This window comes from Microtus oregoni, unplaced genomic scaffold (assembly GCF_018167655.1).
Source record: "Microtus oregoni isolate MIOR12 unplaced genomic scaffold, Mior012 000017F_ref0000208, whole genome shotgun sequence".
NCBI lineage: Eukaryota > Metazoa > Chordata > Mammalia > Rodentia > Cricetidae > Microtus > Microtus oregoni.
The window spans coordinates 6,833,539-6,861,063 of NW_024543076.1; the positions used below are offsets into that span (position 1 = coordinate 6,833,539).

At 47.2% G+C, this 27,525-nt stretch overlaps 2 protein-coding genes across 2 annotated transcripts; one reads left to right on the forward strand and one right to left on the reverse strand.

The window, feature by feature from the left end:
• The first annotated feature begins 2 nt into the window (after positions 1-2).
• Positions 3-12,501, forward strand: Bag1 (BAG cochaperone 1). Its single transcript, XM_041667550.1, has 7 exons — positions 3-583; positions 1,767-1,895; positions 5,397-5,479; positions 6,488-6,601; positions 9,260-9,367; positions 10,898-10,960; positions 11,421-12,501. The coding sequence occupies exons 1-7, from the start codon at positions 307-309 to the stop codon at positions 11,508-11,510; spliced, it is 864 nt and encodes a 287-aa protein (XP_041523484.1). The 5' UTR covers positions 3-306; the 3' UTR covers positions 11,511-12,501.
• Positions 12,502-17,742: 5,241 nt separating this feature from the next.
• On the reverse strand, positions 17,743-26,367 carry Spink4 (serine peptidase inhibitor Kazal type 4). Its single transcript, XM_041667892.1, has 4 exons — positions 26,250-26,367; positions 21,567-21,607; positions 19,883-19,995; positions 17,743-17,985 (listed from the first exon to the last, which is right to left on the reverse strand). Exons 1-4 carry the CDS (start codon positions 26,323-26,325, stop codon positions 17,940-17,942), a joined length of 276 nt encoding a protein of 91 aa, XP_041523826.1. The 5' UTR covers positions 26,326-26,367; the 3' UTR covers positions 17,743-17,939.
• Between the last annotated feature and the right edge of the window lie 1,158 nt (positions 26,368-27,525).

The following is a 27,525-nucleotide window of genomic DNA, read 5'->3' on the forward strand; positions in this document are numbered from 1 at the left end:
GAGCAGATGGGGTGGGGCCGGTGAGTAGTAGGGCGGGGTTGCAAGGCTGTGCCGTCGACGGCCACCGCGAGGCGGTGAACAAACGCGGGCCTGGCGGATCGCAGCAGCCCTCGGAGACCGCGAGGGGACCGGGAGCCGCTGGGACCCCGGCTGCGCGCCCCTCGGCCTGGCCGGGAGTCGCGCCAGTCGGAGCCCCTGGCCGAGCGCGGCTCGCCTCCCTCTCAGCGTTCCTCTGTCCGCAGTACAGCCAGCGGGTATGACCGATCCACCAGGGGCGCCGCCGCCGCCGGCGCTTACTTGCCGCGGATGAAGAAGAAAGTCCGTCCCCGCTCTGCTCAAAGCGAGAAGGTGGCACATTGCAGGGATTTGATCAGGGGTAAGAAAGCGACCCGCAGCAAGAAAGGGACCGGGACCAAGGAGGTGACCCATTTAGAGGAGGTGATCACGATCGACGAGGCGACCCAGACCGAAGAGGTGGCCGTGGCCGAAGAGGTGACCCAGACCGAGGACATGGCCCAGATTGAGGAGATGGTTCAGACCGAGGAAATGGAAACAACTGGGGTTAGCGTGACCGTCACCCACAGTGAGTACCAGAATGGGCTCCGTAGGTAGGGTTGGGATCTGTGAATTTGGCCATCTGTAGCCAAGCATGGGCTCTTGGCTATGTTCGTGTGAATGGTTTGTTTTTGCCTGGGTCTGGTGTCAGGACATCTTTCCGTGTGGCCAGTTTGTTTTGTCCCTGGACATCTGTTAGGCCCTCTATTTTGGAAGCGTAGTTGAGTGTGTGCCGTCAGTAATAAAGTGTCAGCCTTGTATATGGCCATCTTGTGTGTGGAACTCTTGTGGTTCTGGACATCTACCTGTAAGTCTGAACTTACCTTTTCGGGCTGTTCATAACTTGCCGAGTACTTTCTGTATTGAATGTCACAGAACCGCAGGTTCAGTGGGCGGTGGGTCCAAGAGTTACTCTCTGGACACCTGGTGAAATTAAAACAGAACCAATCACTGGAAAGTACACGAGAAAGCTGGATCCGTGAGATTTCCTTAGAACCAGGCAGTTAGGAAAGAACCACATACTTTGCCATCTGGAAACCATGATTCTGTGTCCAGCAGCTTTGAGTGACCTTGAGATGGATGTCTCTTTTTTTTAAAGGGCTCTGATTTCTGGTCTGTGAAGCACAGATGGGAACTAGGGCTCCTTCAGACCCTGGATCAATTGGGAGAGTAGTCTAATAAGCTGGACCTGGACTCCACCTACTTAGGAAAGAATTGGCACCTGTGTTTTTAAAAAATGGATTTATTCATTTGTCTTTACTAAGCACTAATTATGGTGTACTTAGGTGTGCCCAGTAAGAAAGACGTGGAGGACAACAGCCCCTTGCGGGTGAATCAGGGGAGACAATAGGGAGTCAGGTGACTGTGATGGAAAGTGTGGACTTTGGAATCAACTAGATCTAAGGGCTGATTCTGCTCTGCCAGTTGAAGGTTTCCCTCAAGGAGGTCTATATTAGACTGATAGCGGCAGTATGGTGCTGTCCTGGGGTTTTAAGATAGGGCATGCAACAAGTCTTGTATAATTGTATATGTGTAATTGCATACAATTGCATGCAAATGTGACTCTAGCTGGGGCCATAGCTCAGTGGTAGAGCCCTTCCCAGCAAGCTCAAGGCACTGAATTCCATCCTCAGCACCATAAGACAGCATCAGCTTACTTTTTGGTTTATGTGAAAGCGTTGTCTTCATTGAATGCTTTTCTTTCCTTCCAGGCAATGAGAGGTATGACCTTCTTGTTACCCCACAGCAGGGTAATAGTGAACCATGTGTGCAAGACCTAGCTCAGCTTGTGGAAGAGGCCACGGGGGTTCCACTGCCTTTTCAGAAGCTCATATTTAAGGGTAGGTGCTTCTCATTTGTTTTTGAGTACTTATAGCCAAAGGACAGATTTCATTTTATTTATTTGTTTGTTATTTTAGTTTTCGGAGACGGCTTCTCTGTGTAGTCCTGGCTGTCCTGGACCTCACTCTGTAGACCTGGTTGGCCTCGAATTCAGAGATCTGCCTGCCTCTGTCTCCTGAGTGCTGGGATTAAAGGCATGTGCTACCACCACCCTGTAAGGACAGATTTTAAATTGCTTAGTCCTACCTACTGGTGACTTTCAGTTTTCTGTGTGTGAATGTGTGCATGGGTGTTTGTCTGACATACATGTCTGTGTACCACATTTGTGCAGTGCCCACGAAGGCCAGGAGACGGTGTCAGCTTCTCTGGAACTGGAGTTACCGATGGTTGTGAGCTACCATGTGGGTGCTGGGACCTGAACCCTGATGTTCTGTAAGAGCAGCAAATGCTCTTAATGACTGAGCTATCTCTCTAGCCCCATCTTTCAGTTTTCAAAGCAGAACTATTTTCTTTCTTTCATTCATTTACCAGGTATTTATTAAGGACCTGCTCTAACTAGACATTGCAAACATCTGGATGAGTATCAGATTTGGGGTAACATGATGACAGATGTTAACCTTTTTTGAGAAAACATATGGACAGCCTTCCCTTTATATGTTTTGCATGATTGTATTGAAGTTACTACTAAGTAAAGTCACCTCAGTTGCCTAATATCTGATTTGTTAGTATGACAGCAGAGATAGTGTTCTTGCCAGTACTTGACATAGTGCTGATTAGAGAGGCTTTGAACAAACTGAACAGGAGCCTGGATGGGCAGGGTGTGTTTATGATGCTGGTGCTGATTTCTGAGGCACTGACTCCTCCCCACCCCTCCTATCCTCGGCCTCCCCACTCCCATAGAACCCGTTATTCTAGTACATGATAGGGCCAGATTTATATCATTAGGTTTCGGTCATTGTAAAGAATTTAATAATGAACATTATGGCAAGGGCGTAACTTTAGAGTATAGTAATAGGAAGCATTTTATGTATATTTCATAGCATAGATCTTTGCCTTTTTCTTGGTGGGAAAGTGATAGTTTCCTAGAGCCCAAGCCATCTCGGAACTGATTATGAATGACCATGCCCCATGTCTTTTCCTTTTTAAATAATTTAATTTTCTGAATTGGAAAGACAATAGAAACGTATCTTTCAAAGTTGAGTATGGTAACACACACCTATAACCCTAGTACTCTGGAGACGCAGGCCAGTTCCATGTCAACCTGGGTAATAAGTCAGACTCTGCCAGAGAGAAAGGGGAGGGGGAGAGGAACAGAGAATGGCAGGAGATCAAGTTTCAAAACAGAAAGCATAAAGAAGAAATGTTCTTGTGGATAATGCTACTTGTTAATTTTTAAAACTGTTTTTATTGAGCTATATATTTTTCTCTGCTCCCCTCCCTTCTTCTTCCTCCCTTCTTCCCTCTTCCTTCTTCCCCTCTTCCCTTCTACCATCTCCCATGATCCCCATGTTCCCAATTTACTCAGGAGATCTTGTCTTTTTCTACTTCCCATGTAGTTTAGATCCATGTCCTCTTTGTTCTCTAGGTTCTCTGGTATTGTGAATTGTAGGCTTTTTTGTTGTTTGTTTGTTTTGATTTATGTCTAAAAGTCACTTATGAGTGAGTACATATTATATTTGTCTTTCTGGGTCTTCCCAATTTTTTTAAAATGATATTGTGGTTTAATCAAACATGCTAGGCAAGTACCAAACCACTAAGCCCTATCCTCAGCCCATGTATTTTACATTTTCTTTTTATAATATTGAGTTTACCTGCATTCACTGAAATATCCTGAGAAGAAAAGAGCTTTTTTTTTTAAGATTTATTTATTAATTATGTATACAGCATCTGTCTACATGTATCCCTGCAGGCAAGAAGAGGGCACCAGATCTTATTATAGATGGTTGTGAGCCACCATGTGGTTTCTGGGAATTGAACTCAGGACCTCTGGAAGGACCGTCATTGTTCTTAACCCATGAGCCATCTTTCATCCCCGAAAAGAGCTTTCATGACTAAAAAATCTTTTATTTTACAGAAATGATCTCTTGGAGCTGGAGAGATGGAAACTGTAGCCACATGCACATACCAACATATGCATACAGACATACATTATTAAAAATAAAATAAATCCCCAGAGGTGGTGGTGTGTGTATGCCTTTAATCCCAGCACTCGGGAGGCAGAGACAAGAGGATCTCTATGAGTCTCAGGCCCGCCTGGTCTACAAAGCAAGTACTAGAACAGCCAAAGCTGTTACATAGAGAAACCTTATCTTGAAAAAAAGCAAATAAATAAAGATAAATCTTAAAACCTGTAGGGACTGGAGAGATGGCTCTGCCATTAAGAGCACTGGCTCCTCTTCTGAAGGACCCAGGTTCAATTCCCAGCATCCACATGGAGGCTCTAAACTGGTCAATAACTCCAGTTCCAGGGGATTCCAGTTCCATTGGCACCAGCCACACATATAATGTACAAGCATACATTCAGGCAAAATACCTCTATACATAAAATAATAATAAATTTTAAAGAACTATGTCTACTATATGAATTATATTAATACTTTGTCCCTGAATATTATTTTTTTTTTTTTTTTTTTTTCTTTTCGAGACAGGGTTTCTGAATATTATTTTTAATAGTTGTTATATAAATATATTTCCAGTTATTTGTTTAGGATAAATATCAAGAAATGACATTATCAGGTAAAGACATTTAAAAAGAATTCCAATTTATCTTTTTATTGTTAGCAAACATGAAGCTTTTTGTTGGTTTGGTTGGTTTTGGTTCTTTTTTTTTTTTAAATATCTTTTTATTTAGTATGTATACAGTATTCTGTGTGTATGCCTGCAGGCCAGAAGAGGGCACCAGACCCCATTACAGATGGTTGTGAATTGAACTTAGGACCTTCTGAAGAACAGGCAATGCTCTTAACCTCTGAGCCATCTCTCCAGCCCTGGTTTTGGTTCTTGAGACAGGGTTTCATTATGTAGTCTGTGCTGGCCTGGAACGTGGTCTTGGTCTGCAGCCCATTCTAGGCTTGAGCTCACAGACATCTGCTTGCCTCTGCCTCCTGAGTGCTCTGTGTAGGTTTCCTCTAGAAGAGCAACCACAGCTCTTAACCATTGCACCATCTCTCAGGCCCCCTTTTAGGTTAGATTTGTATTTCTGTTTTTAAATAACAATAGTTTTATGATAAATTCACACAATGTATTTGCTCATACTCATTTCCTTGCCCGCGTTTCGCCCCTTCCTCCATTTGAGTCCATACAGGGCCTGCCCTGAATGAGGCAGACCTATAAGGGTCACACCTCAAAGAAAACTGACTCTTTCCTGCAGCTATTCAATGTCAGTAATGCCACTGCTAGTGGCGGGGCTCCAATCCCACTTCTTTCTCATGTACATTAGCCAAAGTCTAGTTTTAGTGTTGTACAGATGATACAATTTGGCATGCCTTTGCTTTTTTCAGGAAAATCTCTGAAAGAAATGGAGACACCATTGTCAGCACTTGGAATACAAAATGGTTGCCGAGTCATGCTAATTGGGGAAAAGGTAAATTGCTTTTTTCATCAAAATTTTAAATCGAATGACTAAAGAACCATACATGATTCAGTATAGAAGACCAAATTGGCCGGGCGGTGGTGGTGCTCATCTTTAACTCCAGCACTTGAGAGGAAGAGGAAGTGAACTTCTGCCTTTGAGACCAGCCTGGTCTACATACCGAGTTCAGGACAGCCAGTGCTCCACAGAGCAGCTCTGTCTTGAAAAACCAAAAAAAAAAAAAAAATAAGAGAGACCAAATTGGTTACCCAGGTTCAGCATTGGTGGCGTCCCCCTTGAGTGAGGTCTGGTGAGATTACCAGTTTGGTAGGTGCAGTATCTGTGCTTTTCTACTCTGGTGATTAGGCTTCTGCTACCTCGATGTAGTTAAAATGTGCCAGGGGCAGGCTATACTTAGAATTTTCAGGAGAGCTTTTGTTAGAGCTGTAGACTACGTGGAAGAACTCTTGCTTGGGTCTTAGGAGCTGCCTTCCATTCTACAAGAAGAAAACACTCTCTGAGTGGGAAGGTTCAGACTGAACTAAGGGGCAAGAGAAAGCGGTGACAGGTGAGGGCTGTGGCCCTGCCCTGCCATGATGGGCACTGTGCCCACCCTGCATTGTGACGCAGAGGCACCTGGGGGACTAGGCTTAAGATTTAGCCGTGGAGAAGAATGAACAGTGTAGGGGAGTGTAAGAAAGCAGGCAGCTACTGGCTCTGGCTGCCAGCTGTGGGTGAGAGGAAGGAGAGGGTCTGTGAGAACAGTGTGGGCAGCAGGCAGTACCCATGGTCAGTTTGAGGAAGCTGTAGTAGTTTCAGTTGGAGCTGGCTAAGAGCTGGGAGCCACATCTGGATTCTAGTACATTCCACCTTTGGGCATTGGGATCTTAGGTCACTTCACTGCAGCGGTTGGTTCAGTCCTCCTCAGAGAGTGACTTAGCGCAGTGGTGTTCAGATGTTCTTCTCACAGAGGCAGCTAGTCTTTGTGATTACTGACCTTGTTTTTATTCTTCGCGTTAGAGCAATCCAGAGGAAGAAGTTGAGTTAAAGAAGTTGAAAGATTTGGAGGTATCTGTAGAGAAGACAGCTTACCACTTGGAAGATTTGAACAAAGAACTTTTTGGCATCCAACAGGTGACTTAGCCATTTCAATTCTAATTTAGTGGTATGATATTATTATCTAGTAGGCTTTTTAAAAAACCATTTAATTTTAGGATTATGTACGTATGTGTAAGAGTATGTGCTTGGGAGTCCTGGTGGCCAGGGAGGCCAGGGCCTCCAATTCTCCCAGAGTATGTGCACGGGAGTCCTGGTGGCCAGGGAGGCCAGGGCCTCCAATTCTCCCAGAGTATGTGCATGGGAGTCTTGGTGGCCAGGGAGGCCAGGGCCTCCAATTCTCCCAGAGTATGTGCATGGGAGTCTTGGTGGCCAGGGAGGCCAGGGCCTCCAGTTCTCCCAGAGTATATGCATGGGAGTCTTGGTGGCCAGGGAGGCCAGGGCCTCCAGTTCTCCCAGAGTATGTGCTTGGGAGTCCTGGTGGCCAGGGAGGCCAGGGCCTCCAGTTCTCCCAGAGTATGTGCATGGGAATCCTGGTGGCCAGGGAGGCCACGGCCTCCAATTCTCCCAGAGAGTATGTGCATGGGGGTCCTGGTGGCCAGGGAGGCCAGGGCCTCCAATTCTCCTAGAGCTGGAGCTACATGAAGTTGTAAGCCTCCATGTGGATGCTAGGAGCACAGCTCAGGCCTTAATTACTGAGCCATCTCCCCTGTCCTGTTTTGTCCTTTGATTATAAAATTAATTTGTGCTGGGCAGTGACAACCAGGTCTTTAATCCCAGCACTCAAAAGACAAAAGGCAGGCAGATCTCTGAGTTCATGGCCACACTGGTCTACAGAGTGAGTTCCAGGATGGCCAGAGCTACACAGAGAAATCCTGTCTCTAAAAACCAGATAATAAAATAATAATAATTTGTGGTACTTATACAAGAGTTTTAAATGTTTGTACAAATAGATTCAGACCAAGGCCCTTCACTCCCTAAACTCCGTGCCCTTACTGATCTTCTTGTGTGTAAGTATGTACCTGTGATCCAGAGATACTGTTGTTCTGAAAAATATTTTTTATCATTTTATTAAAAATTTCAATATGATGTACATTTGGTGAATTGTTCTTTTATTGACTAAAAAGTTAACATTTTCTGGTCTCATTGAAAATGGTCATATTTTGTTGCATATCATGTTTTATCTAGGCTAGTTTCTATTCTTTTTTGTTTTACCTAATAATTTTTTTCTGTTACATATGATGCTTCTTTGAATACCCTTAGACATGAATTTTTTTTGAACAGTTGTGATTGTTTTTGATAATGTAGGTGGAGGTTGCCTGTTTGTTTCCCAGCATCCCAGACCCAAAATAATCACACAGAAACTGTATTAATTAAAATACTGCTTGGTCTGTTAGCTTATGCATGTTTCTAGATAGCTTGTAATCTTAAATTAACCCATCTCTTAATTAATCTGTGCTTCACTACAGGGTCATGGCCTATGGGCAAGGTTCTGGCAGGCTCTGGCTGGCATCTTTCTCCTTGGTGTCTCCCTGACTCCGCCTACTTTCTCCCAGCATTTAGTTTAGTTTTCCTGCCTACCTCTGTTCTCCCTGCCATAGGCCAAAGCAGCTTTATTCATTAACCAATAAAAGCAACACAGGTACAGAAGGAGTTCCCACTGAGTTTGGATTTCTGAGTAATTTTGAACTTCTTGCTGTGTGTTGTAAAATATGCATTTGTCACTGCTTTGATAGCCATCCTCAGAAATTCCTGCTCAGCCATCAGTTAGCAGATCATTAGTCTTCGAGATGTGAATGAATAGCAAGCAAGGTGGTTTATTAAGGAGAGTGCTGCTTGAGCCAGGTGTGGTTTTGCACACCTGTAATCCCAGTTCTTCTGAGGTGGAGGAATCAGGAGCTCAAGGGCAGCATTGACTAAGCAGTGACTTGGAGACCACCCTGTCTCAAAACAGAACTAAAATAAATATAGTCATCCTCTGTTATCATACGGACTTGTCTGTGTAGGCAGCAGGAAGAGAGAGGCACTGGGCCTGGCTTGAGCATTTGAACACCCAAAGCCCAGTGACATACTTCCTCCCACAAGGCTATACTTACTCTAACAAGGCCACACCTCTTAGTCCTTGTCAAGTAGTGCCACTCCCTCAAGATTGAGCATCCAAATATATGAGCTGAGGGTGCCCATTTCTGTTCAAACCACCAAACAGAGAGTGTTTGACAAAGATACCTCAGGCCGACCTTCGATGCCTTGTGCTCTGATGTCTGCCTCTTTTTTTTTTTTTAAAGATTTATTTATTATATATACAGTGTTCTGTCTGTCTGTATGTTTGCTGGCCAGAAGAGGGCACCAGATCTCATTACGGATGGCTGTGAGCTACCATGTGGTTGCTGGGAATTGAACTCAGGACCTCTGGAAGAGCAGTCAGTGCTCTTAACCTCTAAGCCATCTCTCCAGCCCTGATGTCTGCCTCTTAAGTGCACGTGTACCCTTGTGACCAAGGGCTATACTCTAGTTAGGCCTTAGAGGCATTCAGAGCCCAGTGGACCACATGAGAAACAGTAGCCTGCAGCCTGCTAGGATTCTTAGACTGGCCAAGGTCAGCATTTCTAATTGTCAAAAGGGATTCAGCCTGGCTTATTAGAGCAGAGGTAAACTCTGGGTCACTTCATCAGTATAGTGGCGTGGCTTTCCACAACTCTCAAGAAACACTTACGGTAACGCCCTTTTCCTTCACAGGGTTTTCTGGCTAAGGAATTGCAAGCAGAGGCTCTCTGCAAACTTGATAGGAAAGTAAAGGCCACAATTGAGCAGTTCATGAAGATCTTGGAAGAGATTGACACAATGGTAAGTAATACTCAGCTTAGAGGTGCTAGCTCTTAATGACAGTATTTCCGTCCATTTCGCTCTGCCAGCATAGCACTTCTATTGTTACTCAGGGATGCGAGCATCTACTATTGTGTGCCAGATACTGTGTGTCCTAGTTAGCTTTAGCTGTCAGCACCGCCTAGAGGTCCCTAAGAAGTGCCTCTCAATTGATGGTACCCAGATTAGGGTGGCCCATGGGCACGTGGAGGGGGTGAGGTTGTTTGGGTAATTGAAATAGCCCATTATGGGTTGCATCACCCTAGATAGCTGGTCTTGGACTGGATAAGAAAGCTATCTTTGAGCTAGAGAGACGGTTCAGTGGTTAATACTACTGCTTACTCTTCTAGAGGACCTGGGTTTGACTCCCAGAACCTACATAGTGGCTCACAACCATCTTTAACTCTAATTCCAGGGGATCTATGTCATCTCTGGCCTCCTCGGGTATCAGGCATGCATATGGTGCAGATAGACATATAGACAAAACATCCATTAAAATTAAAAGAAATAAACCTTAGAAGGAAAGCTAAAGTGTGAGCCAGCAAGCAGCGTTCCTCCATGGTTTTTGCCCTGGCTTCATTGATAACGGACTGTGTGACCTGGTAGTCTAAGCCAAACAAACTCTTTCCTCCCCCAATTGATCAGAGTGTTTTATCACACAACAGGGAGGAAACTAGGATAGCATGCTAGGTTCTGGGTGAATATATGGAATTTCTGTTCTGACCTGGGCATTCACAGCCCACCAACACAGGGCTTTTGTAATATAGATGACAAACGTGTGTGTGTGTGTGTGGTTGTGGACCGGAACCTAAGAATTTTATAATCTTGTAGTTAAGGAAACATGGGTCTTTGTTTTTCTAAACCTCAGGTTGTGATGTCATTGAGCTTGTTTCTTCTACAGGCTTCAGTCATAGCCAGATCTTGGGAGGCTGTTGAATCGCTGACCCAAGCTTTCTTTAACAGATTAATGTAAGGGTATCTCTAGCTTGATGCTGTATTCTTGAGAGTCAATTCCTCTGGGCTTGGAGTTCTGTTGTGACAGAGGGGTTAAAAAGAACAAAACAGCCAGGCGACGGTGGTGCACACCTTTAATCCCAGTACTTGAGAGGCAGGCAGATCTCTGTGAGTTTGAGGCCAGCTTGGTCTACAGAGTGAGTTCCAGGACAGCCAGGGATATACAGAGAAACCCGGTTTCGAAAAACCAGCCAAACAAACAAGCAAATAAGCAAACCCCAAAACAACAGAAGGTACTTTTCCTGGCATAATAGGATCTGTATGTAGGAAACAGTGAAGAAACAAAATCTGTGTTTCAGATCAGGTTACAGCCCAGACATTGCAATCAAGGGAGGGACCATTCATAGGAACAAGAGCCATGAGAGGAGCCTCATAGGATGCAGAATGGGAGAGATGATGTCTGAAAGTGCACATCTTACTTATATTGGGGACCTGTTGGGTGTATTGTCTCTTGTCACTGCCATTACAGATGTCTGTTGTGAACTGTTTCTTCCATAGGTCCTACCAGAAAATTTTAAAGACAGCAGGCTAAAAAGGAAGAATTTGGTAAAAAAGGTTCAGGTGAGTTATATGGTAATACATGAGAGGCTGTAATATATTTAGTGTGTTGGTATGTGTGTTTATCTGCTCAAAACAGGGAAGTGTAGAACCGTGGTTAGGAGGCATGGTCTGGCTGGGTGATGGTGGCACCTGCCTTTAATCCCAGCACTCATGAGGCAGAGGCAGGTGGATCTCTGTGAGTTCCAGGCCAGCCTGGTCTACAGAACTAGTTCCATGTCAGCTAGGGCTGTTAAACAGAGAAACCCTGTCTCAAAAAATGAACTAACTAAGAGGCATGGTCTGTTGTTACTGTTTATTTATTAGCATGACCCGAGATGGGGATTCTTGTCCCTGTGTATTTGATTTAATCAGTTTGGGCATCTGATCAACAGGCTCCTCAGATGACTGAATAAAGAGCCTCATATGGGCAGTGGTTGTCCTCGGAAGGCCTGGAATTTCACTGCCTGTGTCTGTCTCATAGGTGTTCCTAGCTGAGTGCGACACGGTGGAGCAATACATCTGCCAAGAGACAGAGCGGCTGCAGTCTATGAACTTGGCGCTCGCTGAATGAAGTGTAGGAGAGAGTGACTGTACTGGCCTGAAGAGCAGCTTCACGGCTCTGCCCTCTATGGAACAGAAGCCGCTTGTTTCTCCAGCACTGCCAGAGGCAACTGGCTAAATGTCAATTTCCCTACTCCTCCATCGGTTCTCAATGAAGAAGTACTATCTCTGCAACTCTGAAGTAGAACTCCTGTGTTCTCCTTCTGGCTCTGTGTGGTTGTGCTGTCCAGCAGTTCCCTTTGTAGGAGAGGGGCCTTCCTACCCGGTGGTTACTGGCTCTCGACATTCAGGAACTTTCTGGGCTGGGCAGAGCTCTAGTTCATCTGGAGCTAGTTCCAGGTTTGTAGGGCTCCCTAGTCTTCAGATTCGTGACCTTGTGATCTCATTTCAGAATCACCAGGTAGTTGTTCCCAGGTAGAAGTGACGGATAGAAATTTGGCACGTGAACAATCCCCAGAGTGCCCTATTGTTCTGTTGAGACTGATTTCAGAACATCTGACTGGACTGTGGGTTTAAAGACCTTGTCCTCATCCTCCCCTGCTCCTCCCCAGCCACAGTCATTATAATTATTATTATTTTATTAATATTTGAGACAGGAACTCACTGGGTATTTCTAGCTATCCTGAAATTCACTATGTAAACTGGAGATCGCCTGCTTCTGCCTCCCAAGTACTGGGGTTAAAGGCGTGCACCTCTATGCCTACATTCAAGGTGCTATTTTGGGATGGGACCTGTGGTTAATATGTGGATGACCTTGCCCCGAAACAAGTCTCCAGACTGTTAAGAACCCAGTGCCAACTGAGTCTCTGCCTGAAATCAGTTCAAAACCATGGCTCAGGAAGGCAAAGATAGTGGTTTGAGTGTGAGAAGTAGGGGCGAAGCCAGCTGGCAGCTTCTGTTAGCCATACCCTCTGAGCTCCAGGTTTCCCTGAGACTGTTCCTGTTGAGTCCTGGACTTCCCCTTCCATTGTTTGTTTTTTAATATTTTTACATTATTTCTATCTTGTACAGTTGAGTGTTTTGCCTGCCTGAATGCCTGTGTACTGTGTGCATGCAGTGCCCATGGAGGCCCAAAGAGGATGTCGTAGCTCCTTGGAACTGGAGCTAGAGAGAGTTACAAACTGTCATGTGGGTGCTGGCTCTTCTAGAAGGGCAATCAGTGCTCTTAACTGCTAAGCCATCTCTCCAGATCCTCCATTGCTTTAAAACCAGTTCGTGTGTTGTCATCAAGCACAAGAATATTTGGAATTTTTCTCCTCTGCGTCTGTCCGTCTGTCCATCTGCCTGCTTGCTCGTGCATGTGCGTGTGTGTGCATGTACGTGTGTGTGTGTGTATGTTCATGGCTGCCCATGTGTGTCCCTCCTTTGGACACAGTCTTACTATACAGCCTAGACTGGTCCTTTGCCTCCTGAGTTCTTGAACCATAGGTATACACAACTGTGTACAGTGTTGATTTTTTGTTGTGTGAGAAAGACAACTGTGGCTTGTCAGCATTTGCGTTTGATGAAGCTGAGAGATTCTGTGTGTTAGAATTCCTTTAAGCTAGCCGGTTGCTCTCACCCACTTTTAGCATGGTACTCAGGATACAGGCTTTCAACAGGCCCAGTGAGGCTTATCTTGTTACCAAGAGGGCGTCACTAAAGTCCCAGGGACTTAGGACCAGGTAGGTAAGACATCAGACCTGGGGGAAATAGAGGTAAACAGGTAGACAGGACTCAGGGCCCAACCTAACCCATCCCCAACTTACTGGAACAGTTCCACCATCCTTTCTGGGGCAGCTGTTTGGCCCTGGGTCACAGTTAGCAAGAAGTTACTGTGGGACTTGGGGGCGTGTTTGTCACATAAGCAAGAGGTCCTCAAAACCCATGTTTGTTTGTTGTTATTTGTTTTTAAAGCTGACAGTGGTGGTGCATATTATAGTCCTAGCACCGGGGAGATAAACAGAGGCCGATCCCTGGGGCTCACCGGCCCGCCAGTGTAGCTAGTGCGAGACCCTGTTTTAAAAAGGATAGACAGGGTGGATGGCTCTGGAGGAACAAAGCCTGAGGTTGTCTTCTAGCCCCTGCACACACGAGCACACAAAGTTACTTAGCACTGGGCCCTGTTCTTTGTATATATTTGTGATCTAATCCTCACATAATAAAGAGGTGGAGGAAATGGGAAAGAATGGCAGAGCTACACCACAAAGCTGGGTGCTGTGTGTGTGTGTGTGTGGTGGCAACAGAGGCCAGAAAGGGCCATCAGATCCCCTGGGACTGGAGTTACAGGCAGTTGTAAGATGCCACGTGGGTGCTGAGAACTGAACCCAGGTCCTCTGCAAGAGCAGCCAGTGCTCTTAACTGCCCAGCCTCCCTCCAGCATTCTTCTTTTTCTCCTTTTCTCCCCCCCCCCCCCACACACACATTCTGTAGCGCTGGGAAACAAACTAAGGACCTTGTGCATGCTAGGCAAGCATGCTAATGTCCTCCAAACAGAGCCAATGCTTTCGATCCCTGATCTTCTTCCTCCTAATTGGCATGGAGTCATACACACTTACTCTCATTCTGACTTCCTGTTTATACCCTATATTGATGTGGGTAGTTTGTTCTGGTTTTTTTTTAAGTAATTTTTTAACATTTATTTTTATTATGTATACAATATTCTGTCTGTGTGTATGCCTGCAGGCCAGAAGAGGGCACCAGACCTCATTACAGATGGTTGTGAGCCACCATGTGGTTGCTGGGAATTGAACTCAGAACCTTTGGAAGAGCAGACAATGCTCTTAACCTCTGAGCCATCTCTCCAGCCCTTGTTCTGGTTTTTAAGATGTATTTTTGTAAGCTGGTGTGTGTGTGTGTGTGTGTGTATCTGGACATGTGCACATGCATGCATGCATGCATATATTTATGCAAGTACCCACAGAGGCCAGAGGTGCTGGACTCCCCTGGAGCTGGAGTTAGTGATTATGCGCTGCCTGACATGAGTGCTGGGAATTGAGCTCGGGTACTCTGGAAAGAGCAGTCTGTGCTCTTACCTGCACAGCAGTCCTCTCCATCTCCCTGCAGGTGAGTGTTGTCAACCTGACATGATCTAGAATTACCCAGGAAGGGAGTTTCACCGATGGATTGTCTAGATTAGCTTGGCCTGTGAGCACATCTTTTGAAGGGTCATTTTGTTTTTGTTTTTTTTTAAAAAAGATTTATTTATTTATTATGTGTGCAGCATTCTTTCCATGTGTGCCTGCATGCCAGAAGGGGGGCCACAGGTCAAGCATGTTGCCTAGTGTTAGTAGGTTCTCAAGTGGATGCTGAGTGTGTCCATCCAGAGTGAGTGTGGAATTTCCACAGCTGTACTTGGTCCGGAAGCGCTCTTGTCAGCACTGGGTTTTGTGGCATTGACCGATGTCTCGTTTAGAGGTTGAGAAAAGAGGCCCTAAGACTTCGGCTGCAGATGTATTGCATGGTGGCCAAGGGCACAGGCCCCACCCACATAGACCTGTCCACCTGCAGGGTGGCTCTGCCTCAGGACAAGGAAAGGACTCCCCTCTCAGTTGCCAACTTCTCCAGGACTAGATTAGTTCTACATAGGATGACCATGGAGTGTAACTCTACAAACTTGTCCTTCAGCCTCAGAGCTGGAAGACTTCCCTCGCATGTTTATTTCGTCAGCGTTTTCTACGTGCCCTTCACTGTGGCTTCAGTGTTCCCTCAGCCTCCTCTTCCCCTTCTGTGCTCATCACTGTTCATTACTGAAGGTTTGGTTTTGCTATGTGGCCCAGATTGGTACCAAATTGTAATTCTGTATTGGCCTCCCAAGTGGGATTAGAGACGGCACCATCACCGCTGACCACCTCTCCTGAGAAGCCTTCCTCCACGTGGTGGTCAGGGCTTCTTTTTATTTGAAGGTACCAGGAACTTAATTCCGAAGAGATACAGTGAAAGAGAAAAATGAGCAGAACCCATAATTTTTTTATAGGCAAATATGTCTGCTTATAGACCCAGCTCTTTGGAGACAGAGACAGGAGGATCCTGAGTTCAAAGCCAGCCTGGACTACTTATGAGACCCTTTCTCAGAAAATAAAAATATTAAGCCAGGCATTGGTGTACTCCTGTAATCTCAGCACTGGGGAGGCGGAAGCAGGTGAATCTCTGTGAGTTCCTGGTCTACAGAGTAAGTTCCAGGACAGTCAGGGTTACACAGATAAACCCTGTCTTGAAAAGACAAAACCTAACTAAATATAGAAATAGAAGATACCAGCGAAGTTAGGCCATGTGGCTTTGGAAGGTCAAAAGTAGCTGGGCTGGAGGAGTTCCCACGTTACCCACAGCCGGGTGTTACCCCTTCTGTTGGTGCCCTCATCATTCTCCCAGCGTTGCTCTTCCTCAAGACAGGAAACCTGGCTGTGAGCCACCTTCATGCCCCACACAGCCTCAGAGGAACTTGTTTCTGTTTACTTCCAAGACCTGAAGAAGAGTCTTTTGACCAGTCGACAATGGTCAACAGGGCCCTGTGCTGTAGGGCGGAGTCTGGGAGGGGCTGGAGATGTAGCTCAGTGGTGGTTGGCTGGGTAAGTGCAAGGTCATGGTTTCTGTCTTTAGTAACACCCGGCACCAACACCTTTTCCCTAAACACCCTCCCCCCCCCACACACACACTATATCGTCTTTAGAGCTCACACCTGCATTTCAGACCACAGATGTAAATAGGGAATTATGCTCTTCTTCCAGTGGGGTATCAGGCACATTGTCGAAGTTTTGACCTTGTGATTCCTTGGAGCAAATGGAGTCCTGAGAAGGACGGGTCACTGAGGAAACGCTTGGCTGGTTTATGTGTGTTATGTGAGAGACTGGCTACTTGAGACGGAAACTTCCAGATGCCACCAGTATGCTTTTTCCCCTCCCACACTTGCTCCAAATTTTTAGTTTAACGGAGAATAGGATTAGGTTTCTCAGTCTCCTTGCTCTTACTTAGCCAAGAGATGATATTTTAGACATTGGGATATGAACATACTATGCCTGTGTTGCATGAAGCGTCTTTGGAGGTGGGTGGTGCCCTTTCCTTATCTGGGCCCTGAAATATAGAGGAAGGCTGCCGTCAGAACAGCTGCCTTATACTTAGAGACAGAGGCGGAGGCGAAGGTGATTGAGGAACAATACAGAGGGAGCACAGAGCTGTCAGTCTGCATAGATCCGTGTGAGGAAAACTAAGTTCTACGTATTTAAGTCTACTATTTTGGTTTTGTGTTTTACAACCAATACCTAATGCTATACTGTCACCTGTAGGTGGGAACAGCTGATCAGTAGCAATGGAAAGGCCTGTTGGTAGATGACCTAAGCCCCTGCTACCTGTAAGCATCCGCTGCTTGGTTTTCTCATCTCACTGGTCCAAGGGATGTTGGCTTTTTGCCTTTGTTGACCGACTTTCCGGAGCATTTCTGTCCTTTTTGGACCCCTAGAGCAGGAATCTGAACCTGGGTAAAACTGTTACCACCTGGCCAGGTCCCACCACACTTTGTTACCCTGCCCTCATATCAAGAGGCTTCTAGCTGAAGAGGTGGCCCAGTGGCTAGGAGCACTGACCACTTTCCAGAGAGCTGGGTTTGATGTCTAGCCAGCCACATGGCCGCTCACACTAACTCCAGTTCTGGAAGGGGAGGATCCGCTGACCTCTTCTGGCTTCTTCATATGCAGACATATGGGCAAGAAAACATCCATCCGTAGATAATCAAATTCTGCTGAGCATTGTAAGGTACACCTTTAATCCCGGCACTCAGGAGGCAGATGCAGGCAGATCTCTCTTGAGTTTGAGGCTAGCCTGATCTACATAGCAAATTCCAGGCCAGTCAAGGCTACATAGACTATTTCAAAACAAAAACAAAATAAACCAAATGCTTCTATAGGTTTTGACCAATAGAGGTTATTCACTGTATACTATGGGCTGGAGCAGTGGTTCTCAACCTATGGGCTGTGACCCCTTTGGGGGCTGTATATCAGATATTTACATTATGATTCATAACACTAACAAAATTAGGCATAAAGCAGCAATGAAAATGATTCTGTTAATAATAACTCTAGGGGGCTGGAGAGATGGCTCAGTGGTTAAGAGCACTGCCTGCTCTTCCAAAGGTCCTGAGTTCAATTCCCAGCAACCACATGGTGGCTCACAACCATCTGTAATGAGGTCTGGTGTCCTCTTCTGGCCTGCAGACATACACACAGACAGAATATTGTATACATAATAAATAAATAAATATTTTAAAAAAAAATAATAACTCTATTGATAGATTCAGCTGAGAGAGCTGTCAGGGCTGATCCCATCTCTTGCTCCCACCTCCTCCCCAGAGTTCCCAAAGACTGGTCCCCTTCACCGGCTTGGGCTGCATCTTTTATTTCGCATAATAGCCTCTGGAGCATTGCTGTTCTCTAGCTTGAAGTCTCGTGGCTGGAGTGCGTCTCTGGGCTCAGCACCTGCCGTTCTTTATGATCTGGATGTCCTCTTTTGTTTTTCTAGCACCAGAGAAGATAAGGATGAGGCCATTAACTGTGGGAACTATAAGGGTAGAAGCCAGGCCCAGCCCATCCTCCCTGCTGAGCCCCTCCTGGAAATGTCCAGCTACAGAGAGGTGTCAGGGATCTAAGCGTACATAACCCTATAAACTGACCCTCTTAAACCTGAGGACTTTCAGCTTACTGATGTCTCAACTGCCACTGCTTGCTGATGGCTGCCGTGTTGCAAGGATCCACTAGTTGGTTCTGGCCACTTAGCCCCAAAATAATCACACAGAAACCGTATTATTTAAATCACTGCTTGGCCCGTTAGCTCTAGCTTCTTATTGGCTAACTCTTTTCTATTATTAATTTAACTCATTTCTATTAATCTGTATATCACCATGAGGTCGTGGCCTACCAGCAAAGTTTCAGCACGTCTATCTCCAGCAGCTCCATGGCGTCTAACTCTGCCTTTGTTCTCTCAGCATTCAGTTCCATCTTCCCTGCCTAGCTCTGTTCTGCCTTTGCTATAGGCTCAAAGCAGTTCTTTATTCATTAACCAATAAAGGCAACACATGGACAGAAGGACCTCCCACATCACTGCCAAACCTCTGTCCTACCTGTTTTTGCACCTATTGCATGGCCCCACCAAGATATACCAGGGACCAGCATCCATAGTCATCACTGCCTCCCAGAACTGCCCTTGTAGCCCCATCTTAGCCACCCGAGGCCGTAAGTGAATATGTTACTAGACCTGGAACTAGAGGTCTGGAATCCCTTACTCAAGAGGCTGGGCAAAGGGTTCTGGCATTAGGGCCTCCCTGAGCTTTATATAATGAGTTCAAGTCCTATGCAACTTAACAAGGCCCTATTTAGAGGAAGAGCTGTAGCTCAGATGGTAGAGTGCTTGCCTAGAATTGAAAGTTCCTAGTACTGAAACCAAACCAAACCATGGATTCCTTGAGTTCATGAATTCAAGGCCAATCTGGACAACATAGCAAGACCCTGTTTCAGAAGAAGGAAAAGAAGGGAGGAAGGGCAATTGTTCTTACCCCTTCTCCACTCACCTTTCACATCCAATCCTGTACTGCGCCTGACAGTTCTGCCCACAATGTCCCTCCTACCCATGAATCTTGACCAAGACCTTTTCAAAGCCAGTATTGTATCTTCTTACATTTCTTCCAATACGGACTTACACATCTGCCTAGACAGCTTTGTGTTGCCAAAGATTTCTCCCCATGATCTCACTGGGCTCTCAGTTTGATTGATAATTTTACTGGTGAGAAAACTGAGACCAAATACGTGATCTAATATACCAAGGTTGTGGTCTAGCCTGGACTCGCTATCACCTCTCCCCCATTTCATATTCTAGTATGCCCAACTTCCTGTACTTCCTTAAGTATAAACTAATGTTCCTTTATAGGCCTTTCAAAATCTCCTTTTTCTACTTGGAATTATTTTTCTTCTTTTTCTAGCCGATTTCTACTTACATTTCAGGGATGAGCTTGGGTTTTACCTCTAGTCTTCCCTGGCCCTGTTCCTTTCCTGTGTGCTCCAAGTCTTGAGCTGTGCTGCTGTTGGCTTGACTTCTCTCTCTTAGCCTGGTTCTGAGAAAACTAGAGAGGCTCTGGGGACTAGCCATAGTAAGTGCTCAGTAAATAATAGTTGGCTAGAGGCATGAAAGATCAGACGAGATTTTCTCGTCACTCGGGCAGAACAAGGACCATCACTCAGGGTTTCTGCTTCCTTTTGTCCTGGAAACCTGAGCTTCCTTTGAGTTACATTTAGTTCATTCAGTTAGACAAATGTTTGGGGATTCTTCTCTGGCGAAGGTGAGCTCAAGCCCTGTTCCTTTCAGACGTGCATGTACCAGAGAGGGGGCCTCCCAATTAGTTGGATGGAGGAGGGAACTTACATCCGGGTCACGCAGAGATGGCATTCATTTTCATATGTCACCCCATCCGTGCCACAGATCGGTTTAGGTGTCTTGGGGCACTTTGGAGACTCTCCCATGTGCTCACAGATGGGCTGTGGAAAACAGAAGTAGTGGGGAGATTCAGAGGGAGTGGTCAGGGGCCCAGGTCTCTGCTTGGAATGTGAAATCAACTATTCAGGACTCTGGTATGTTTGCTTGTGTGAGTGCATGTGGCTGGATGTGTACATACATTGGAGCCTATGTCTGTTGAACCCTGGTCACGTGTGGCATCCTGCTTAGTCTCGTGTGTGTGTGTGTGCTTGTAGAAAGTTTGTGCCTTCAAGCCCCTGGGGATTGGTTCACATACTCTTTAGTGAATGCATCTAGAAATTCTGCTGCTGGTCCGTTGTAAGCCTAGTAAACAGCCATCCATCATTCCTAGGGAATGTCTTATATCCTATGGGCTCTTTTACTCACCAATACCAATATGGTCTTTTTTGTGTACATGTATGTGGTGGTGGGGCTACATGTATGCAGAAGCCATTAAACATTGGATGTTGCTCCTTAGGAGCCACTCACCTGATTCATTTGGGACAGGTTCTCTCATGGCCTGGAACTCATCAAGGAGGCTAGGCCAACTAACTGTCTAGCAAGCCCTAGGGATGCCCCTATCTCCACTTCACAAGTACAGGGACTATATGGGTGCTGGGGATCAAACTTGGGTCTTCACATTTGCAAGGCAAGCATTTACTGGCAGAGCTCTCCCAACCCCCTTCATGGTCATGTAGGCCCTTGTGGGAAGGCTGAAGGGATGGTGCAGGGATTTTAGCTTAATTGGTTTCAGACTGAAAGGTTCCCGGGCTGAGAGAGAACACAGTTAAGACTGGGGTTGGAGCCTGGGTGAAGGAGAAGGTGAGGGAGGCATAGTGGCACACACCTGCCATCCCAGCAGTTGGAAGGTGGAGGCAGGAGGATCAGAAGCTCAAGCTTATCAACTCAACCAGTAGAAAATCAGCCAGTGCTACACAAGGCAACTAAAGTCTACAGTCTGGAGACCCCAGTTCAGCCACTGACTTGCTCTGTAAATTTAGGCAAATTAGTTCATTCTCCGGGCCCCAGTTTTCTCCTCAGTGAAAAGGGTGGATAATGGTGTCCCTCTCAATGCAGGATTAGCTGGAGTCATGTATATAAAGTATTTGGCTCTTGGTACCAAATAAGTGGGGCTGGGTTCCGAGGGACTAATGAATATGGAAGAAGCTGCTTGGGAAGGTGGCTCTGAGGGCCCTGCAGATGCCCTGTCTCCGAGGGTCTGAGGCCAAGTCAGGCAAGGCAGCGGACGAATGATGAGCTGTGCTTCGGAAAGGCCGGCAGGCTCCACAGGGCCATTCGCTGAGCTGGGGACACCTCTGGCCTAATACCTGTAGCTTCTCTTGTGCTACACAAAGTACAGCAGGCCAGTGTCCTGCTCTGCTGTGGGGGAGTATCCGCCGAGGAAAAGACCTTGGAGACCAGGTCGGGGCAGATCCTAAGGGCCGAACTTGGGCCTGCTCAATCTGGAGGGGGTATTCTGAGGAGAGTGTGGGTTCGGGAGGTCACCTTTGCCCCCTTGGTACCATCGAAGGTGTCAGCGGAAGGGTGGATGTATAGAATGCATGATGGGACTCCTGCAGAGGGATGACCTTACCATTCTCAAGAAGACAATCCTTCCTGCTGCCACCTGCACCTCTGAAAGACAAAAAAGAGCAACAGGACACTGTCAGCTCTGGCTGCTGGGCCAGAGTCTGGGGACTCTGTCTCCTGTCCTGGTAGTGCCTGGGTCAGGTGCCCCAAAAGTCTAGAATTAGGGGGTGACAACCCAACCTGCTTCTAATTACTCAGATCCCAGTGGAATTTTTCTGTCCCATCAAATAATAATAATATTAAAAAAAAACCCAGCAGTTGGTTATGTGCCAGTCATGGAGAATACATGTTTTTTGGTGCTCTCCACGCCTCCCACCATTCTGTAACAGAAGGGAGAGTGGACGTAGTAAATGCTGTGTCTGCTACCTAGAGTCCAGCACAGGACCAAGGCACCAGCCCCAGCTGCCAGGAGTGCTGACTTCACCACCAGCCCATTCTTGGGAATCACCTTTGGGGGAGGGAGCCGCCTCCCTCAAGCTTGCCTCCTGTGCCGTGGATATCCCCTCACTATGGTGTGGCTGCAAGATCTCAGCCCTCGTGTCTCTGGAACAGGTCTAGGTGCCACCCTGCTCCGGAGCTTCTCGCAGGGCCACCTGACACTCGGGTTACACTCAGCCAACTTCCTTGCTCCCAGTAGGTAGCAACTCCCACACTTCCCATAAATGCATTCAGACTCGGGTCTGTCTGCTGGAACACCTGACTGACTTATGAAAGGCTCAGAGGGCTTGAATGATAACAGTTGGATACGGCAGAGCTAGGATTAACACACAGGTTCGCCACCCCAAGCCTGACTCCCTACCAAACAGTCGTAGCCCTCAAGGTTTGGCTGAGCCACTTATAGGACATGAGGAAAGCGGTGGAACCATGGGCATAGCTGGTGGGCAAGAGAATTTGAGCCATGTTTAAGGCACAGGTAGGAAGAAGAATGACTGTGGGAGCTGGAGAAGGAATGGATGCTTCCAGATGCCTCAGAAGGGCTGCTCAGGGCCTGATGGAGAGATGGGCTCTTTCTACCCTCCCGTAGCAGAACCCATCAGTGGCAGAGGCTGCAGGGAAACGAACTATGATTCCGGATGGAGCGGAGAAGCTGTGTTATTGTAAAGGAAGCTGTCTCCAGCACTGGAGTTCCACAGCTACTGCAAGGTTAGTGGACTTGACTTTTTCTTGGAGATTTCCCCAGACACAGAGGAAAAAAGGGACTGAAACTAAGTCACCTCTAGTGTGCTTTGCCAGTCTGGCAATGGAGGCTCAAACGTAAACCTAGCCTTGCCACCATGCTGCTCAGAGTCTTCTGTGTCGTACCTGTCATAACCAAGAATGGCCTAAACGCCCTCCCACAGGAGAACAGATAAAGAGTGAACTTGTCTACGGTGGAGCACTACTCAGCAAGAGGACAAGCACACTTGAGGCAGCTCAGGAGGATTAGCACAAGTCTGAGGCCAGCCTGGACCATGGAGTGAGTTCCAGGTCATTCTGGCTGCGGAGTAAGACCCTGTCTCAAACAACACACAAGCAAACAGCACAAAAGCAATTAACGAGTGTAGTGTGTATATTAATTACTTCTTGTTGCTGTGATAAAGCATCATGGCCAAAAGCAAAAGAAAGACTCTATTTTGTCTTACGGCTCCCGGGGGATAAGAGTCTGTCATGGAGAGGAGGCATGGCAGCCATCTGTAGGCATGGCGGCTGGAGCAGAAGCTGAGAGCTCACCTCCTCAACCACAGGCACGAAGACTGTGAACACTCAGAGCTCACCTCCGGCGATGGACTTCATTCCTCAAGGCCCCAGAGCACAAAGGTTCTATAGCCTTCCCAAACAGCACCCCAGCTTGGGGAATAAGTGTTCTAATGCCTGAGCCTGCGGGGAACATTCCCGTTCAAGCTACTGTAGTGAGAACACCTGTAATCCCAGTACTCAAAGAAACTTAGGGCAGCCTAGACTACATAAAGAGATGCTGCCTGAAAACTCAGAAAGCAGGCAAGGCTGGAGAGATGGCTCAGAGCACATACTACTCTATGTGTGTGCTGAGTTCTGATCCCTGCACCCGTGCCGAACATCTCATAACTGCCTGTAACTCCAGCTCCAGGGTATCTAGTGCCCTTTTCTGGGCTCCCCAGGAGCCTACACTCATATATACGTACCCCACACAAACACACGTGCAAATGCAGAACTTTAAAAAGTAAAATATGTTTAAAACATTAACAGCAACAATGAAGGCACCTGATAGACAAACTACAAAAATAATTTAGCTGAGCAGAGGAAACGGGCACAGAAGACTCCCTGGAGTGGAATGCCCTCCATGCCACATTGACACAGAACAGAAGACTCCCTGGAGTGGAATGCCACAGATCTGGCAGTGTGTGACACAGGCCGGGGTGACAAGGAGGTGTGTGTGATTGCCTCTGAGACAAGGAAGGACCAGGGTGCAGGAGAGAAATTTCCCTATCTTGTTTATTTGGTTGTTGTTGAGACAAGGTTTTGCTGTGTAGCCTTGACTGGCCTGGGGCTTGCTATGTAGCTCTGGCTGGCCTCAAACTTGTATTCACCTGCTTCTGCCTCAAGTTCTGGGATCACAGGAGTGCACCTTCTCGCCTAGCTGTGCTCTGTATCTCTATAGAGGTCTGGGAGACATAGTGTGTGCATTGTTGGAGCTCATTCATAAACTTTCCTGAGTGAAAATGCTACATGTTTCATGGCCTTGTATTAGGAGAAAAGTGTCTACAAAGACCGAGTGAGTGTGAGGGTGGAGGCCTATAATCCCAGCACTGGGAGGTTGAGGCAAAACGGTCAAAAATTCAAGGTCTACACAACAAAACCAAAATCTCAAACATTTAAAAGGCAGAACGACCTCCCCTGGCGGCTCCCAACACTGTCCAGTTTCCCTCTGGACCAGCATTCCATGGTCACATGTTTGAACTGAGCCCCAGTCTTGCTCCTTGGGCTTGCTATCTGATATATCTACATCCTCCAAGGCCGCAGGACCCAATGGTTCCTCTCTGCTCGCCGTCCTGGAACAAGGGCTTCTCTGCTTCTTGCGGATCCACTGTCTCAGCTGTCTCCACTCCCACTCTCCCCATCCTTCAAGGCTCAGAAGCTTTCCTTCCCATCCCCACAGTTCACGGAGAAAACTGGATCTGAGCGGTGCCGCTAAGTCGAGTGCTGTCGCAGGGGTCACCCCGCCTCCCTACGAACCCAGGCTTCTGGGGCTCCTGCGCACTCCTTGGTGCCCCATCCAGAGATTATTCAGGAATTGAGCACTGAAGAGTGTTGAGGGAAAGGAGAGTACAGAACCCTACAGGGTCAGAATTTCTTCCTGGGGTTGTGAAGGGTTGTATTTAACCCAGGCATCCCTTGCCCTTCACCCAGGCGAATCCTTCATTCAACCGGAATCTGAAATGTTTACAAGGACCTTCAAAGCAGGCTGCTTAATGTTCCTAATGGAGGGGGTGCTGGGGAATGGGGAACAGGCAGGGGAGGGGTGGGGCGGGAGGGAGTAAGCATCTGACCAGAGTCTGCAGGACTATCCTTGTTGACCCAGCTGCCAGATCTGTGACTTAACAGGAGGGAGTGGGCATGGAGTCCAGGCCCCTGAGGTCCTGCCAGGCCCCGCTTTATAACATTATGGCTCCTGTCTAGGGAGTCCCAGTGGGTCTCTGCTTCCCTGTTCTGCTTATTCTCAATTTACAAACGAGAGCATTCTTTCCATGTCTGACTCCGCTGCAGCTCTGGCTCCCACTCTCCGAGCACAAGGTTCTCACGTTAATTCCTTTGCCTGACATAGTTCCCAGCTGCTTCCCTCCCCTCCCCTGCCCTCCTCTCCTCCGCTTTCATTCTGTACCATGCTCTTCGCTCCCTCAATCCGCTCAGTACCCCAAACATTCCAGACATGCTTTTCCAGCGGGGCCCTTGGATTGGCTGCTCCCTCCATCGGACCGTTCTTGTCTAAAACATCTTCACTCCCTTACCTTCTTCAAGCTTTCCTCCAACCCGGACTTCCCTAAGAGACCTCCTCCGATTTAAAATTGCAGCTCCCTCCTAATCCCATCGCCCAGCTTCATATTTCTTAGCCTTTGTCATGTTCTTATGTGCTATGTATGGTCAATTCCCCTCCTCAATCCCGCTAGGTTTAAGCCCTGTTGGGATGGTACCGTTTCTTGTTTTGGTCCCTCGTGTGTTAAAAGGCTAGAAAAGTATCTGGGACAGGAGCTTTGAGACTGCTGAGGTGCTACAGGCCTGAGGAAGCTCACCTCTGCTGTCTAGCCACCCAAGGGCTCCCTCCACATGATTAAATGGTTGTCCTGGGTCCCATACTATACCTTATCAAAGCAGATCAGGAACCTGACGGGGTGCAGGCCAAGTCTCTCTTAGCACTCGCCACCCCACAGCCAACCTGAGACCTGATCGCACCTTCTGTCTGCCCAGGTCATAATTTCTCAATGCAGCTTTGAACTGGAAGAGCATCCTACCTCACAGTGCCAAGGGACGAGGACTTGGCAGTTTGGGTTCGGGACTGAACTGGTTTCTTTTCTCTCAGTCTGTGTTTTGCCTACTGTAGCAGATGAATGCCAAAGAAAGAGTTACTCAGCAAGCCCAGGCTCACAGGAAGCTCCAGATCTTGCTTCTGTCCCCACACCCAAGCTCACCTACTAAGACCAAGCTTCAGAGAAACCAGGTTCTGCCCACTTACCCCCGTCCATGGCAAGGAAGGCAGCCAAGGTCAGGGTGACCATCCACAGGTGCATAGCCATGCTGCTTGTGACCATGACCTCAGCCAACTACGGCCTGGGCCAAGAGCGAGGCTGGGGCCTATTTATTGCACTGATCTCCACCCTTATCTTATCTGGGGCCAGTTGGCAGCCAGAGTGTCACCCCAAGTTAATCTCTTCATCCTGACACCTGGAAAAGGCTTGTTCAAGGCATGACGCCGGCTTTGTAGTGACATGGTGCTGGGGCCAGGGCCAGGGCTAGAACTGGGCTGGTTTCCAGGGCGTGCAAAGGTTTGGACGGTTTGCAAAGCTGACTCCATTTATCGGTTAAAGCAAGGGGAAGGCGTGGAAGTAGAGAGAAACACAGAACAAGGCAGAGATGGGGGGAGGGAGGTTGAGAAGTATGTGGGGGGGCACCAGGAGACAAACACTAGGAAAGAGAGTCATGGTGGCTTTGCCAGCGCCACCTCTGCCAAATCTGTGACGTCAGAAAAGCCACTTTGCTTACTTGGACCTCGGTTGCGTGTTTATTTGTTTTTGGTGCTGAGGTTTGCCTCATGAGTCTGGGCAAATGCTTTTCTGCTGATAAATCCCCAGCCCTCTTTTCCCTCTTTGAGACAGGGTTCCACTTGGTTGCTTAGTCTGACCTCAAACTTGCTCTGTAGACCAGGCAAGCCTTGAACTTGAATTTTCTGCCTCATCTTTCCACGTAGTACTGCCAGGGCTGTCCAGCTGGGTCTCAGTTTACCCATGCACGAGACAGAGATGGTGAGTCTGGCTCTGCCTACTTCCCAGGGCTGCGTTGAGGTCAGTGCTGTTGACAGCACACAGGGATGCCAAGTATGGAAAAAGGGAAATGTAAGTAGAATTGATTTTAAAAACTTTTTAAAAGAGATTTTTAAAAAAGATGTATTTATATTTCATGTGTATGAGTGTTTGCCTATGTATATGTGTGTGCACCATGTGTTTGTATGGGGCCTCAGAGATCAGAAAAAGCCTGGCAGTGAGGTAATGCATACCTTTAGTCCAAGCGCTTGGGAGAGAGAGGCAGGCGGATCTCTGACTTGAGGGCAGCCTACTCTACAAGAGCTGGTTCCAGGACAGTTAGGGCTACACAGAGAAAAACCAAAACCAAACCAAATCAAAACAACAACAAAAAAAGGATGTTGGATCCCCTGCAGCCGGAGTTAAGGATGGTTGTGAAACACTGTATGGGTGCAGGGAACCAAACCCAGGTTCTTTGCACGAGCTGCAAGT